We start from the raw sequence: 14,536 nt of genomic DNA on the forward strand, positions 1-14,536 counted from the left end.
TCAGTGATCTGTTCCTTGGTGTACAGTTTAATGACTCCATTTTCATTAAGCCAAGACAATTGGAGCAAGATCTTGGCACCAAGTTGAGCGGAAGGGTTCCGATCCTGTCTGCGGGTGCAAAAGCAAAATGCTCTGAACTGTATCAGATTATCCCTGGCTTCCCTTACGCATCGGCAGGCGGCCTTTTCTTATTTCTTTTCTTCCTTCTTTCCTCTCTTACTATATGACCAAGGAGCTGTCTGTGCTTGCAGAAGCTAGTGCACACACCTCTTTGGCTGACCATTTTCATCAGTCAGAAAAAAGGCAGGGCTGTCACTGGAGAAGGGGAGGAAAAAGGAAAGAAAAGAAGGAAGGATGGACAGAAGGAAGGAAGGAAAGTAGTGATTCTGAGAGTAGAAGCCTGGTGCAGACTCTCTCAGCTGTCATCACTGCATCCATCAGAAAACCGAGGCTGTTTCAGAAGTCTGTGCAACGCTGCCAGCTGATTTCTTTCATCTGCCTCGGTCTGTGGATGAGTGTTAAATTCATAGCATCATGGAAAGGATGGAGAAACCGCTTCTGGTATTTGCATTTGTCTTCTTCCTTCAAGGTGAGTGGCTTCTGGCTTGGGGAGAGCACAGGGGAAAGAAAGCAAGGCTATGAAAAGAGGTAGGAAATATTCCTTGCTAATGTTCCTTTTTGAAGTTGGTTCAGGTTAGGGATTTAGTTGCCTGCTGTTCAGATTCATATTGATTTGGGAGTTGTGCTTTTTCTTTTCCTTTTCGTGAAAATTCTCCTTCCCAAAGCAACCGGCTGATTTAGACTGCTCTTGCTAAGCGGCTCTTGTAATTTCTCACACAAACGGGTGAGGAAACATTTGTGCATGTTAAATGTTTAAATGTTGCAGTGTGGGCAAAGGCCGGAGGCATTGCTGGAGTAAGTACACCTCATCGCTGCTAAACCTGGAATTGCATCTCCAGGGTGTTTATGATGGAAACAGAAAAGGTAATATAGATGAGGGGTGGAGGTAAACTCACAAAGAGAGTAAGCCAACAATAAGGGTCAGTCCAGAACTATAAATATAAAGGTCTGCAAGACAGAATTCTAATACTCCAGGAAAGTAGTATGCTTTTTCCTCATTTTTTAAAAAAGAAAGCCGTCATCGAATGATTAAAATATTGATATATAAATTTACACACTATTTCCCTTATTTTGGCCAACAAGGAGAGAATGACATCCATTTCTTTTCCAAGTGCAATATGCAATATTTTAAAAACTACTAGGCTTGAATTTTTGAAGGTTAAATGCCAGCATTTGTGAAACGAATCTGAAGATAGCATTCATGATATATATTTTTTTATCATTCCAGTTTGGGTCATGTTTGTTTTCTTCTGCTCTTTCAGATAGGAATATATTGAGCTATATAAGTAGAGAAACTTTATCTGAACAAACTCTGTGTGTGTGTCCCTTCATATTATATGACTCAGAATAGCAAGAGGCTGAAAGGAAACTGCTATAGGTTTTTGAGAAGAGTGAAAACTGGAGCTCAAATGTTAGATGTAGGAACAGAAAAATATTTAAGGTTCTGAAAGCGATAAGTTCCTAGAAACGCAAGCAACCTGCTCTGAAAGTGACCTGCACCAAGATTAATCCACAGGTTTCTGGCATGCTTAAATTTGCACAGATGTGCAAGAAAGCTGCACATGTCACTTGGAGAGGTGATGCACCGGAAACACAGAGGGCTAAATCCTATTATCTATCCTAACTTGTTGTTATTGTTGTGTACCTTCCAGTCATTTCCGACTGATAGTGATCCTAAGGCAAACCTATCCTAGGGTTTTCTTGGCAAGATTTGTTCAGAGGAGGTTTGCAAAGTCTTTAGCCTTCTCTGCCAAAGAGTGCTGGCGCTTCACAAAACTATAAATCCCAGGTTTCTGTAGATTATGTCCACTTATAGGTACATTTGGAGTACCCTACTTACCTCTTTCTTTCTTTCTTTCTTGGTTAAACCGATCATTTACTACTGACTTAGGCATATTTTTTCTTCCATTTATATAACCTTGCAGAGTCAACTAATTATTACCTTATTGAACCTTTCTCTGTGATTATATATGTGTGCATATCTCTGTGTATCTCAGCATGTATCTATGCCTCTCAGAAAGAGTATATAGTTTTAGTGACAGAAAATCAGAAGCATTAGCGGTGGAGCCATTATGGGGGAAATAGTGGCCCCAGTGTATTCATTTATTTTTGCAGAAGGGGAGTAATTAACATTGTTTTCTGGCTGAGAGTAACTGTACCTAGGATGAATTTTGATATTATAGCTTTCTTGTATCGATAATCACCCATTTGGTCTTTGCTTATGAAAATTAGCACAGCTAATCATAATGGGTGAAGTGTCTTCAGTCAATATAATTATTTTTAATGTGATACGCTATCTCTTGACATATTTTAATAACTTAAAAAAATAAAGTCAATAACAAGCTTGTAATCCGGAGATGAGGAAATGTCATGCAGATGTTTAACACATTCATGGACTAAATGAAATGGGTCTGAAAAGTCTAGGATACAGCTTGGAAAAATTAAGGGTTGTTTATGGTTTGTGGTTGTTGTTATTGGACTGCAGTTTCCATGCTGTCCAACAAGCATGGTTCCCGATTCGACTGGTAGGGGATTCTGGGAACTGTAGTCCAAAAAGTAACTTCCAAACGGTGCTTGTGGGTTATCACACACTATAAAAGACAGATTTAGGCAATTTATCAAGTGCAGTGCAACGCAATGCAAGGAGGTTGTTTTTGCTGGCTTTCTCTGTTTTTATAGCAATAGCTCATTTTTTAAAATACTCTAGTTTTTTGCTACATTCTCCATTATTAAATTTAGCAAGGACAAAAGGCAACGCTCACCCGCACTATGTAGCCCCATTCTTCCCGATTCACACAGCTTTATTGCTGGCTTATATTAATTATATAATTGTATCATTGAAACCCACACCACATCGGGTGCGTCGTCGCATCCATTGCCACATGGGCATTAGCAAAAATTAAATTGGCTGCCTCTCTTTCTCTCTCCGATGGAATAATGAGGCCCAAACTACTTTCTCTGGTTTTAATTTGGTGCCTGCCTCCTGTAGAAGAGAAGGGCAGAGAAATTCAATGAGCAAAGGCAGCTGCTGCAGAAGCATAATAGCTAGTTATTGAATTATCCATGATAACTGGAATTGTTGTGGACATGAAGCTTCCCCAGATTCTAGTCAACGTTTGGGAAAGCAAAGGTGTCACTCTCTCAGCCATCCACGAAACAAAGTTTTTGGATTTTGGAGCATTTTGGATTTTGGAATTCAGGATAAGGTTCATCTATATCTTCTTATCTTGCAGAAATAAAGAAGTTTTGCAGACTTCAGTCTACTTTCTCAGATGCAAAGTAGACTGAAGTCTATGAAAGCTCCTGCTGCCAACTTATTTCTCTCAGTCAGTCTCAAAGGTGCTACTAGAGCTCTTTATATACATTTGGGCATTATATTACATTACATAAATGCATCTGAGGAAGTAGACTGAAGTCTACGAAAGCTCACGCTGCCAACTTCTTTCTCTCAGTCTCCAAGGGGCTACAAGATCTCTCTACAGACTGATTCTACAGACTAACATATGTAAATATACCACAGTATACTACAATATACTACAGAATACAGTATACGAAATGTTATCTGAGGAAGTAGACTGAAGTCTAGGAAAGCTCCTGCTGCCACCTTCTTTCTTTAAGTTAGTCTCAAAGGTGCTACTAGAGCTCTTTACATACATTTGGGCTTTACATTACATTACATAAATGCCTCTGAGGAAGTAGACTGAAGTCTACAAAAGCTGCTGCTGCCAACTTCTTTCTCTTATTTAGTCTCAATGGGGCTACAAGAACTCTACAGACTGATTCTGCAGACTAACATGGCTATATCTTTGCATTCTCACCTTGCTGTTCTTTTGTTTTAAAGTTTGCAACTGCTCCGAAGCCGAGCACCGACTCTATAACGAATTGTTTGCCAATTACAACAACATCATCCGGCCTGTGGCGAATGTATCCGACCCAGTCATGATCTGGTTCGAGGTCTCCCTCTCACAACTGGTCAAGGTGGTGAGTAGATCTGAGGCCACCTTGTTGTTGTTCGGTTCCTGAAATATCAATTTGAATTGGATCGCCACTACATCATTCCCAACAGAAGCCCAAGGAGTTTTGCTGCTTGAGGCACGTCGAGGGGCATAGCATCTAATGCCACTCCAGTTATGTTGACATGGCGGGCATTTGCAGCAAAATTGCAATGATAACAAATCAAATAGCAAAACATGTCATGTTCATTCCAAGGCACCTCAAAGCGGCTGCTGAGGCATCTGCCTCCTTCTACTTAATGGTAGGGTTGGCTTTGATTCTTGAAACCAAAGTTTCTGATACTTGGGCGGTATTGAACTGCGTTAATTCTGCAATGTGACAGCAGCCCTGGGCCACAGATCTGAGAGCAAAAGGACCCATTTTTTCTGGTTGTTGTCCTGGGTAGGAGGGCTTTATCTTCTTCTCTTCCCTATCCACTGTATAGTAAAACAGTATCAAACATAGTTATGTTTCTTGCCCCCAGGATGAAGTGAACCAAATTATGGAAACCAATTTATGGCTGAGACACGTAAGTACAATATGGCAATTATATATATATAATCCCAAAATGAAGATACTCCAGTACTGTGACTTCCCCCATCCACCCAAAAAAACATGAATCCTAAATACATTTATTTCTCATACACTTATTTCCTAAAATATTTCTTTGTTTCCAGTATTCTCACAGAGATTAGCCCAACATTTGTATTTTTCCATTTAGGTTATTTCAAAATTCCTAGTCAAAGCTTTAATTCTTTCTTATACCTTCCATCCACCTTAAATGACAATATTTCAATGTGTCTGTCTCCAGTATAATCTAAGCTTAGGCTAGCGCCACCAAACATGAAACCATGAACCAACTGCCGACTGACATTTCCAACATACATTTGAACCGGTTTGGGCTTTCATCTGTGAAATGTTGGAGGGTTGTGCAAAATATATGTGCATCCATGTGTATTTTTATTTTTATATGTATAAATGGGAGTGGGGCAGATATGAAGCAATGGGCTAGGAAAAAATAGTAACAAATAACAACAACAGAGTTAATAAAACTGTAAGAAATAGAATCATATCATATTTTTAATACCCTTCTGACACCTAGTGGTTGTCTGCTTTGTCTGCATGACAGTACAAAGATTGCAAAGTTCATTGTAAAACGAAAATCTCAGGTCCAAAAGTGCACATTGTGTGGATATTACGTTTATTAGGCCAAAACACAAAGTGCCAAAATTAATCGCAATAGCTTTTGAAGCCCTCTATTTGGTTCATAAGGAAAAGATGGAGAAAAAATGTTGCAGAAGGAGGAAAGTGATAGTGTTAGAATCACTTATGCCTGATAAAGAAGCTGTTGTTGTTGTTGTGTGCCTTCAAGTTGAATTTATCGTGGGGGTTTCTTGGCATGTTTCTTCAGAGGGGGTTTGCCATTGCCCTCCTTTGAGGCTGAGAGAGTGTGACTTGCCCAAGTTCACCAAGTGGGTTCTCATGGCTGAGCCAGGATTTGAACCCTCATCTGCAGAGTCAAAAGATTCAATGAAGCATGGTCAGCCTTCTGGTTGCCTGAGTTACCAGATGTGTAGCACCAAGGGTCCAGTCACACTATACAATAATTGCATGATGATTCCACCTTGGCTGCCATGGCTGCATCCTATGGGATCTTGGAGTTTCTAGTTTAGGGGCAGGTATTTAGACTTCTCAGCGAGAGAGCAGTAATGCCTCTGCAAACTACAGATCCCAGGATTCCATAGGAGGTAGCAATAGCCGATAAAGTGGGCTCATAGTGCTATAATTCTGTAGCAAGAAAAGGGACCCATCTTGGAAAAGTTTGATTTAAACACTGATTGGTTTTGTCTCCTTTCTTTGGTTAGATTTGGAATGATTACAAGCTGAAGTGGAATCCAGACAAGTACGGAGGTGTCCAGTTCATCCGCGTGCCATCGCAAAAGATTTGGAAACCAGATATTGTATTATATAACAAGTAAGATTGCAAGATCTGTATTGGGTTTTAGTTAAAGTGTGCATGGTGTAGGAGGAGGATTCATCTTTTTCCATTTACCAACTGAGAACTTTGAGTGAGAACTTTGATCTGTCTTGCCCAATGTCCTGTTTCTATTCTGTCCTGCAGATGTGTTTGGACTATAATTCCCATCACGCTTAAGATCTTGGAGGAGTCAGAGAAGTGGTTATGCCTCCTTTCACAACCACCATCTCCCTAGAGCAGTGCTTCCCAAGTTAGATGTGATCTTAATCGCATTTGACCTAGTTTTAGAGAGCCTGCACGGTGTAGCAGTCTGAGTGTTGGGGCTGCATCTACACTGTAGAAATAATGCAGCTTGGCACCACTTTATGTGTTGTAGCTCATGCTATGGAATCCTGGGATTTGTAGTTTTGCAAGATCTTTAGCCTTCTCTGCCCAAGAGTGCTGCAGCCTCACAAAACCACCAATCCCAGGATTCTGTAGAACTGAGCCATGGCAGTTAAAGTGGCATCAAACTGAACCATTTCTACAGTGTAGATGCACCCTTGGATAGGCATCTGGGAGACCAGGGTTCAAAATCTCACTCGGCCATGGAAACACACTGGGCAAGTCACACTCTCTCAGCCTTGGAGGAATGCTCTAGTAAATCCCCTCCGAAAAAATCTTGCCAAGAAAAGGCCATGATAGATTCGCCTTAGTGTTGCCATTAAATCGAGCAAACCTGAAGGCACATCGGACACACAAAAATGCAAATAACCACTACAGGGCATGCAATGAGAGGGACTAACCCTTTAGCTTTGCTATGGTGCCAGTGCAAAACCCATCCTTCCAGCTATATGCTTTGAGATAAGTGTCAAAAGAAGCTTCCTTCCCACGGCTAGTTGTTGGCAGAGGCATGATTTTTGTGAAGATCACACTAAATCATCATTGCCCTTTGACAGTACTTTAACTGCTATAGTTGCATCCTGCAGAATCCCAGGATTCATAGTTTGCAGGCATTTCTCCCAGACTGTTCTAGTGCCTACCAAACTGCACAGCCCAGTCAGTTAAAGTGATCTCATATTGCTATAACTGTGCAATGTAAAAAAGGTTAGTAAGAGGTTAGTAAGTAAATTTCTCCCCATGGTCTCAGTCCTTCCCCTATCAGCTAGTTAAAATTGAAAAGCTGTGCATATGAATCTCATATATGGAGCTGAAGCTGCATCTGGTTTGGTCCCAATGCACACCTCCATCACCCCCCAAAGGTTGCATTTTGGCATTTGTAAGTCTTGCCTGAAAGAGCCAGATTATACTTGGAGTAAAAAAGGAAAGCAATGGCTGAATGGAAGGAAGCCAAAACAGACTCTAGCCATGAATCATGCAGAGATGACAAGCAAACACTGTGAGCCAGTATTTCAGGTTATCAAAAGCCTTTGTCTACTTCTTGCGGGACACCAGAATTAATTGTTTTAAGAATTACTACTCCAGTGCTTACTATCTGGACTGATTCGAGATTTAGTTATGAGGGTCTGCAGTGGTGTGTGCAGTGGCGCCAAATTATTATTTTGCACATATCCTAAATCAATTGGCGTCTATTTGACACATCCATTTTACTCATAATTGGTTAGCTTATGGCAGGCTAATTTTGTATGCTATATAAGTATTACCAAAGATCTTCCAATAGCTAGAAGTGCTTGAGCATTTGATTTTTTTTTTCTGTATAGGATTATCAAAATTCTCTTTTTCCGGCATATGGACTTTGTTTTGTTTTCTTTTGCAAACGGAGGCACTGAAAACCTGCCAACATTAATTTGCAGGCGTGCGCAATCACAAACATGCTTCCTAGGGATATCCATCGGCAAAAAGGCTAAAATTACAAGTGTAAAACAGCTTAATTTGGCAGATAATGCATGCATTTGCCATTGTTGTTTTGGAAACAAGAGCCCTTTTTTGTGGGCAGGGGGAGCGTAGCAGCAGGAAACATTTTGCTTCATGCAGTTGATACAGGTGGCAGTTCTCAAGTACACACAAAATAAACACACACACACAATTGTGTTGGAAGAGATACATTCAAGGAGAGGGGTTAACAGAACTACAGTTGCCGGGAAATGCCATTCACCCAACTCCAGTCTCTCAGCATCCTCTGTCCAGATAAATGTTTTTATTTATAGCCTGGGAGCACGGTTGCATCTGGCAAATCTGCAAAGGACTATGGTGCAGAGAGATGTCCTTGCTGACCTTCTAATCCCATCTGGCCCTCCCATGTTCTAATTTTCAAGAGTTATGAGCAAGGACAGCCCATATTGGTGCAATATGCAGACATAATGTCAAATTAACCTAAGTATGATTTTTCAATGGTCGTCGGGGAGGAAGATATACAGTACCTCTGTCCGCAGTGACAATCCTCTGCCACCAAACACTTGTTGCTTACTGATCTGCTCCTGGGACACCCGTACATGTACACCATGGCCAGTGAAGGGGGGGCCAGTTAGGAACTCATGTATCAGTAACCAGATGTAGGAAGAAACAGGCTTTTCAAAGGAGGCCTGAGCCTTTTTGGCTGATGGATATCCCTAGGAAGAATGTTTGTGATTGTGCACACCTGCACATTAGTGTTGGCAGGTTTTCAGTGCCTCCCTTTTCAAAAGAAAACAAAACAAGGTCAATGTACCAGGAAAAGTGAATGTTGATAACCATATGCAGAATAAACCAAATGTTCAAGTACCTCCAGCTATTGGAAGATCTTTGACACCAAAAAACTGCAGCTGAGTGTTGACACAAAGCCATTGCTTGGCCACCTTACCATCCTACCTGGCCACTAAAAGACCCTATCTCCCCATACAAACTTGCAAACATCCTGTGATCTACAGGGGAAGGCTTTCTCTTGTTGCTATCACCATCATGGGCTCGCTTGGTGAGGACTTGAGAGAGAGCCTTTTTGGTAGCTGCTCCCATCCTCTGGAACTCCCTTCCACAGGAGGTTAGGCTGGCCCTCTCCCTACTTTCCTTTCACAGACAGGTAAAGATGTTTTTTGTTCAAGCAGGCTTTTAATATGTAATATGTAATCATTGTCAAGGGGCCTGGGAAGATACATGGGATGAGCCTATGCTATCCTGGCCCACCTGGTACTCACCCAAGTTAGTCCCTGCATTGGTGTGGGGATGGATGGGTGTTCACACATCCATCCCTGCAGCAAGCCATGACCAGCGCACCACTCCTTATCTTTCTAGCGGACGATACATCTGAGAAGTCTCCAGTTGTCCCCTCCCCTGTGGAAATGGGGCACTTTGCTGCATCCATGTGGCCAGGCACCGTCTTTCTGCACCAGATGGGGCAACTGGAGGGCTTCTCAGATGCATCATGTACTGGAAAGGTAAAGGGACTGTCTGGACAGCCTGGTTTTGCAGCAGAATATCAGAAACTCTGCAGAAAACCAGGGCTATTTAACACTGGAGTAAAAGCTCTTTACCCAAGGATCAAACCAGATACTCTAATTCAGCCAAAGGGGTTTCAACCTATGTTGTCTGCCCTAGATGATGTGAGGCTGGAGGGAACCCAAGCCATCTGACCCATTCGGACAACCCCAAGGCAGCTTTTATATGAGTTCTGTGTTCTCTTTATGTTTGTGAACCTTTGTCATGTTTAATGTAATTTCATATTGTTTTACTGAGATGATGTTCATTAGTTTTAAATTTTTATTATGTTTTTAGCCAATCTGCCTTGGGTCCCACTCTAGGAGAAACGCAGCACATAAAATAAATAAGTAAAGAAGGGGCCATGAGGAGGTGCCTCAGCAGAAAATCAGTACATAAAGAGTACAAAGAGGTAGGAGGGAGTATAACTCTGCTCCACCAATGCAATCTAGGATTCCAGCCCATGTTCTGATTTTGGGGGGCTTTCCCTAAGTGTCTATATAGGATTCTCAGTAACCATTGCAACAGACCTGTAAAATAGACTTCTACACACTTACCTTTAGATATCTTGTGAGTTTACCAGAATGATTTGAAACAGCATGATGAACTTTGGGGTGTTATTGTTGTTTCGACAGTGCTGTCGGGGATTTCCAGGTGGATGACAAAACCAAGGCCTTGCTGAATTATACCGGAAATGTCACCTGGATGCCACCCGCTATATTTAAAAGTTCATGCAAAATCGATGTGACCTACTTCCCATTTGATTACCAGAACTGCACCATGAAGTTTGGATCCTGGTCCTATGATAAAGCGGAGATCGACTTAGTCCTAGTTGGCTCCACGATGAACCTCAAGGACTACTGGGAAAGTGGCGAATGGGCCATCATTAAAGCCCCTGGCTATAAACACGACATCAAGTACAACTGCTGCGAAGCGGTCTATCCTGATATCACCTATTCCCTTTATATCAGGCGGCTGCCCTTGTTTTATACTATCAATATGATTATCCCCTGCCTCCTGATCTCTTTTTTAACTGTGTTGGTGTTTTACCTACCTTCAGATTGTGGCGAGAAAGTGACGCTATGCATCTCGGTCCTTTTATCCTTAACCGTTTTCCTCCTGGTGATCACCGAAACCATTCCTTCGACTTCCTTGGTGATCCCATTGATTGGGGAATATCTCCTCTTCACCATGATCTTTGTCACTCTTTCCATTGTCATCACTGTCTTCGTGCTTAATGTGCACTACAGGACTCCCAGGACGCACACTATGCCCCAGTGGGTCAAAGCTGTTTTCCTAAATTTTCTCCCCAGGGTCATGTTTATGACCAGGCCTACTAGCGATGATGAAGAAGAGGAGGAGGAGAGTCAGAAGCCCAAGTCGCCTTACAATACCGAGCTCTCCCACTTGAACTGCCTCAGTGCCTCTGAATCCAGTTGCGGTAAAGACGGCGTCCTGTGTCAAGATTTGACATGCGACTGTTACCAGCATCAACATATTAAATATGTCAAGCTGAACAGCAACCTGACCCAGAGCTCCAGTTCGGAATCGATGGATGCTGTGCTTTCCACTTCGGTGATATCGCCAGAAATGAGAGATGCAATCGAGAGCGTCAAGTACATTGCGGAAAACATGAAATTGCAGAACGAAGCAAAAGAGGTACGGACATGATTTATGAGTTATGGGCATCTTAGGATTGCCATGTCAGAAGTGGCTTGAAGGCACACAATTATAGAAGGTCAGTACCAGAAACTATAGCACAGGCCTGAGAATCATGCATCCCTTCAGAGATCAATTCTAGCAGCTCCAGCCAGTATTGCCAATAGTGACAATGCTGGGAGTTCTAGTCCATCACAATCTGGGGAGCCACTCAATTCCCATCTCATTAAAGAAATATTTAGCTGTCATAAGCCTGTTTTTGCCTTCAAAGGTACAGATCCAGACTTTACTCCCTTAGGACTGTCCCTGTGAAACCTATCAGCCATTTAATTACAGCCCCATTGGTTTTGATGGGCATGTTAGTATTTTCTAAACAATTTAAATTGCTGGTTTATTAATGTGCTGCTTTGAGTACCAGGGAACAGAGACTGCCGCTTATAGGTTTCTGGAATCATAAGAGCAGTTAGTGGGAAAGTTTAACTTTATCCTTAGACAGTACGCTACTAAGCATGGCTGTTAACACTGTTTTTAGGTGTACAAAATGTGGATTACATTCAGTCTGTTGCAACTGCACAAATTCTCAGTAAACCTGATATATGGATTATTTATCCAAGTATAACAAGAAACACTTTTCACACACTGAACAATCTGTCTCTTCAGCAAAAGCCATCACACAACTGACAAACTGTGTTATGCTATAGGCAATATGAATTGCTTAAAGTTTTTCTTTCCTCTATGGCAGGCTTATAAAATCCAGTTACACCTGAACTGATATAAATGTCTACTTTTGTTTTCCAGACTCAAGATGACTGGAAATACGTGGCCATGGTAATTGACCGTATTTTCCTTTGGGTATTTATTCTGGTGTGCATTCTGGGGACAGCAGGATTATTTTTGCAACCGTTGATGATCGGCGACGAAGTGTAAACAGTGGTACCCTGTAAAATGCAATTTGTCGTTTGCTGTTCAAACGCTGTGTACGTTCTCTCTTTATGTTAAAGTACTTATTTCTGTGTCTTTGTATAATGAAATAAGGGTAACTGAGCACTGAATAGGCTAGGTACATGAATGTGAACCCAACTGACAATGTTACACACATTATTCCAAAGTTAACCTTTTTAGGAAGACTGTAAGAGTTTTTTCACTTTCTTTGTAGAACTAAGTATAATATTTGGTTTGTTTAAAGGATTTGTAATGAGTGGCTGTTACTAAGCCTCAGACTAATACAAATTTACATTTTGGTCTATCGTGCCAACCCAAACACAGATGTTGTCGTATTACAGCAAAACAAAGCCGTGCCAGCAACTCCAATATTATAATATTAGGATCCTGTTATATGTCACTACACTGTCTATAGTTTAGAAAAATATACAAGAGAGTTATTGAGGTAGGTAGGAGCTGGTCAAGTAGACACTTGAAAGGCTTTCCAGCTACCACAGACCTGAAATGTAGCAGACATTTCCAAAAGCTGGTATATGGTAGCAGATGATGCAGATGGGTTTGCAATTGCTTGCATACAAGGCAAAGTTTTATAATTTCCACCTTCAAGGCAGTTTTAACAACGTCAACCAAAATATGTGGAATCATAAGGTATTCTCCCCCAAGTCACTACTACAGCCTGTAGAAAAATAAGTCTTTTGATATGCTGGATTATTGACTTGGAGTATAGTTTTGCTAATACAGGAATGCTGCAAAGCAGTGCTTCTTAAGTAATCTCTTGTGAGGAACTGGTCACCTTTCCTCCAATGTGTCAGGGACCAACACAATATTTGTGCACAACGGCTACAACTGTTTTACTTCCCTGGAAACTCACCGTGGATCAATAACCAGCATCTCACAGACCAGCACTGGTCCATGACCATCACATTCAACTGCACTCTATAGAAAGAACACAAGGAACAAACACACCAATTATTTATTTAGTAATTTTGTCACTGAAAAAAACCAAAACAAAACAGGTGGTGAATTTGCAGATTTGGTTTAAAAATCCCATCTTGCCACTACTATCTGCTTGTCAGCCCAATCCTATGGCTCAGAGGTGAGGAAGGATCCTAATGAAATGGAAGAAGTATAGATACATTTTTACTACAGCATTTTAATAAATATGGGGAGTGACATATTTCTCAATCTTAAGTTTAGTATTATCTAATTCTGTGTTGAGTCTTTCCGCCAAGAGTAACATTAAATCTAAGGAACACTTGTTAAGAATAGTTGCCCATTTAGTCTTAAAATCAGTATAATTTGTAAATAAGCCTGGACTTTTTTGTATCCTAAGTCCTCTAGGAATACGTGCTGTTTTGCAGTATTCAGCTAAAGGAGAGGCATGTAAATCCATTCTAACATATTGTTTTTTAAGAAGTTCAAAATCTTGCCAATTGAGTGACACATTTCAGCACCGGAGACTAAGGGCTTGCCTACACAGAGAGGGAAAAAACAACTTCACCCATGAATCTGGCACAATCAGGACACATGATGCATGGCCCTATCAGCACCAATTCTGAATAAATTGAATTTAAAAACTCATTTTTCTCCAAGGTTTCCAGGAAATGTCAATGTTTCCTGTATGTAAAACAAGGGATCCAACATGGATAGAGGGGAGAAAGATGCAAGACAGATCACTGCCTGGAAGGTGCTACCATTTACTGGTATCTGGGCCAGTTCCCTTCCCGAAACGATGGTTACAAATATTTTTTTCCCCTCCTTGGATCCTGCTGCCAGAAAAACCTTTCTGTAAATATAATTCTGAGCGGGGAACTGGCCTGGACATTGGCAAATGGACATTGCCTGCCAGTCAGCCATCTGTTTTCGTTCTGGAAGCAGTGGTGATGGGATCTGATGAAAGAAAGGCAGTGACAAGATTCATAGAAATACAACTGCTGTGGGGAAAACAGGTGCCAGGTGCTCCAGGGCAGGTAAGAGGCGTGGAGTCCATCCAGACTTTCCTCCCAAGTGTAGACAGCAGCATTCTGCCTTTCGGGGGGGAAAATACGATTAAGCAAAAACGAGAAAACAATGCAACCAGTTTTGGAGAGGTTTGTTCAAAATTGTCAACTACTGTATTATTTATCCAGAATTCTTAACTATAGTATTCTTCATACAGAAAATAAACCAATTTGTTGTTGTTAATGTCTGTGCATTTTCTTGAGCCTGAATGTGACGAAAACTGTCAAATAACATGTGAAGTCGAAGGCTTTCACGGCCAGCATCCATAGTTTTCTGTGGGTTTTCCAGGCTATGTGGCCATGTTCTAGAAGAGTCTATTCCTGACGTTTTGCCAGCATCTGGGGCTGGCATCCTCATTCTCTGAAGGTGCCAGTCGCAGATGCTGGCGAAACGTCAGGAATAGACTCTTCTAGAACATGGCCACATAGCCCAAAAAACCCACAAAAAACTATG

The 14,536-nt window shown here is 41.4% G+C and overlaps 1 protein-coding gene across 2 annotated transcripts; it reads left to right on the forward strand.

The window, feature by feature from the left end:
- The first annotated feature begins 289 nt into the window (after window positions 1–289).
- LOC149307184 (neuronal acetylcholine receptor subunit alpha-3-like) lies at window positions 290–14,373 on the forward strand. Of its 2 annotated transcripts, none has more exons than XM_089538559.1 (6): window positions 290–648; window positions 3,962–4,101; window positions 4,598–4,642; window positions 5,979–6,088; window positions 10,117–11,140; window positions 11,939–14,373. In XM_089538559.1, the coding sequence occupies exons 1-6, from the start codon at window positions 639–641 to the stop codon at window positions 12,065–12,067; spliced, it is 1,458 nt and encodes a 485-aa protein (XP_089394685.1). In that variant the 5' UTR covers window positions 290–638; the 3' UTR covers window positions 12,068–14,373. The 2 variants fall into 2 exon arrangements, with proteins under 2 accessions (XP_089394685.1, XP_089394684.1); XM_089538558.1 differs by having other exon boundaries at window positions 290–589.
- Window positions 14,374–14,536: the final 163 nt, after the last annotated feature.

The sequence above is a fragment of the Sceloporus occidentalis genome, unplaced genomic scaffold, assembly GCF_023333645.1.
Source record: "Sceloporus occidentalis isolate IW3139 unplaced genomic scaffold, rSceOcc1.0.p SCAF_9, whole genome shotgun sequence".
NCBI classification, from domain to species: domain Eukaryota; kingdom Metazoa; phylum Chordata; class Lepidosauria; order Squamata; family Phrynosomatidae; genus Sceloporus; species Sceloporus occidentalis.

Coding starts and splice junctions, on each gene's coding strand:
- LOC149307184 (XM_089538558.1), top strand. CDS start 535: ATGGAAAGGATGGAGAAACCGCTTCTGGTATTTGCATTTGTCTTCTTC. Junction 4,643..5,978: donor CCAATTTATGGCTGAGACAC/GTAAGTACAATA, acceptor TTCTTTGGTTAG/ATTTGGAATGATTACAAGCT. Junction 11,141..11,938: donor TGCAGAACGAAGCAAAAGAG/GTACGGACATGA, acceptor TTTGTTTTCCAG/ACTCAAGATGACTGGAAATA.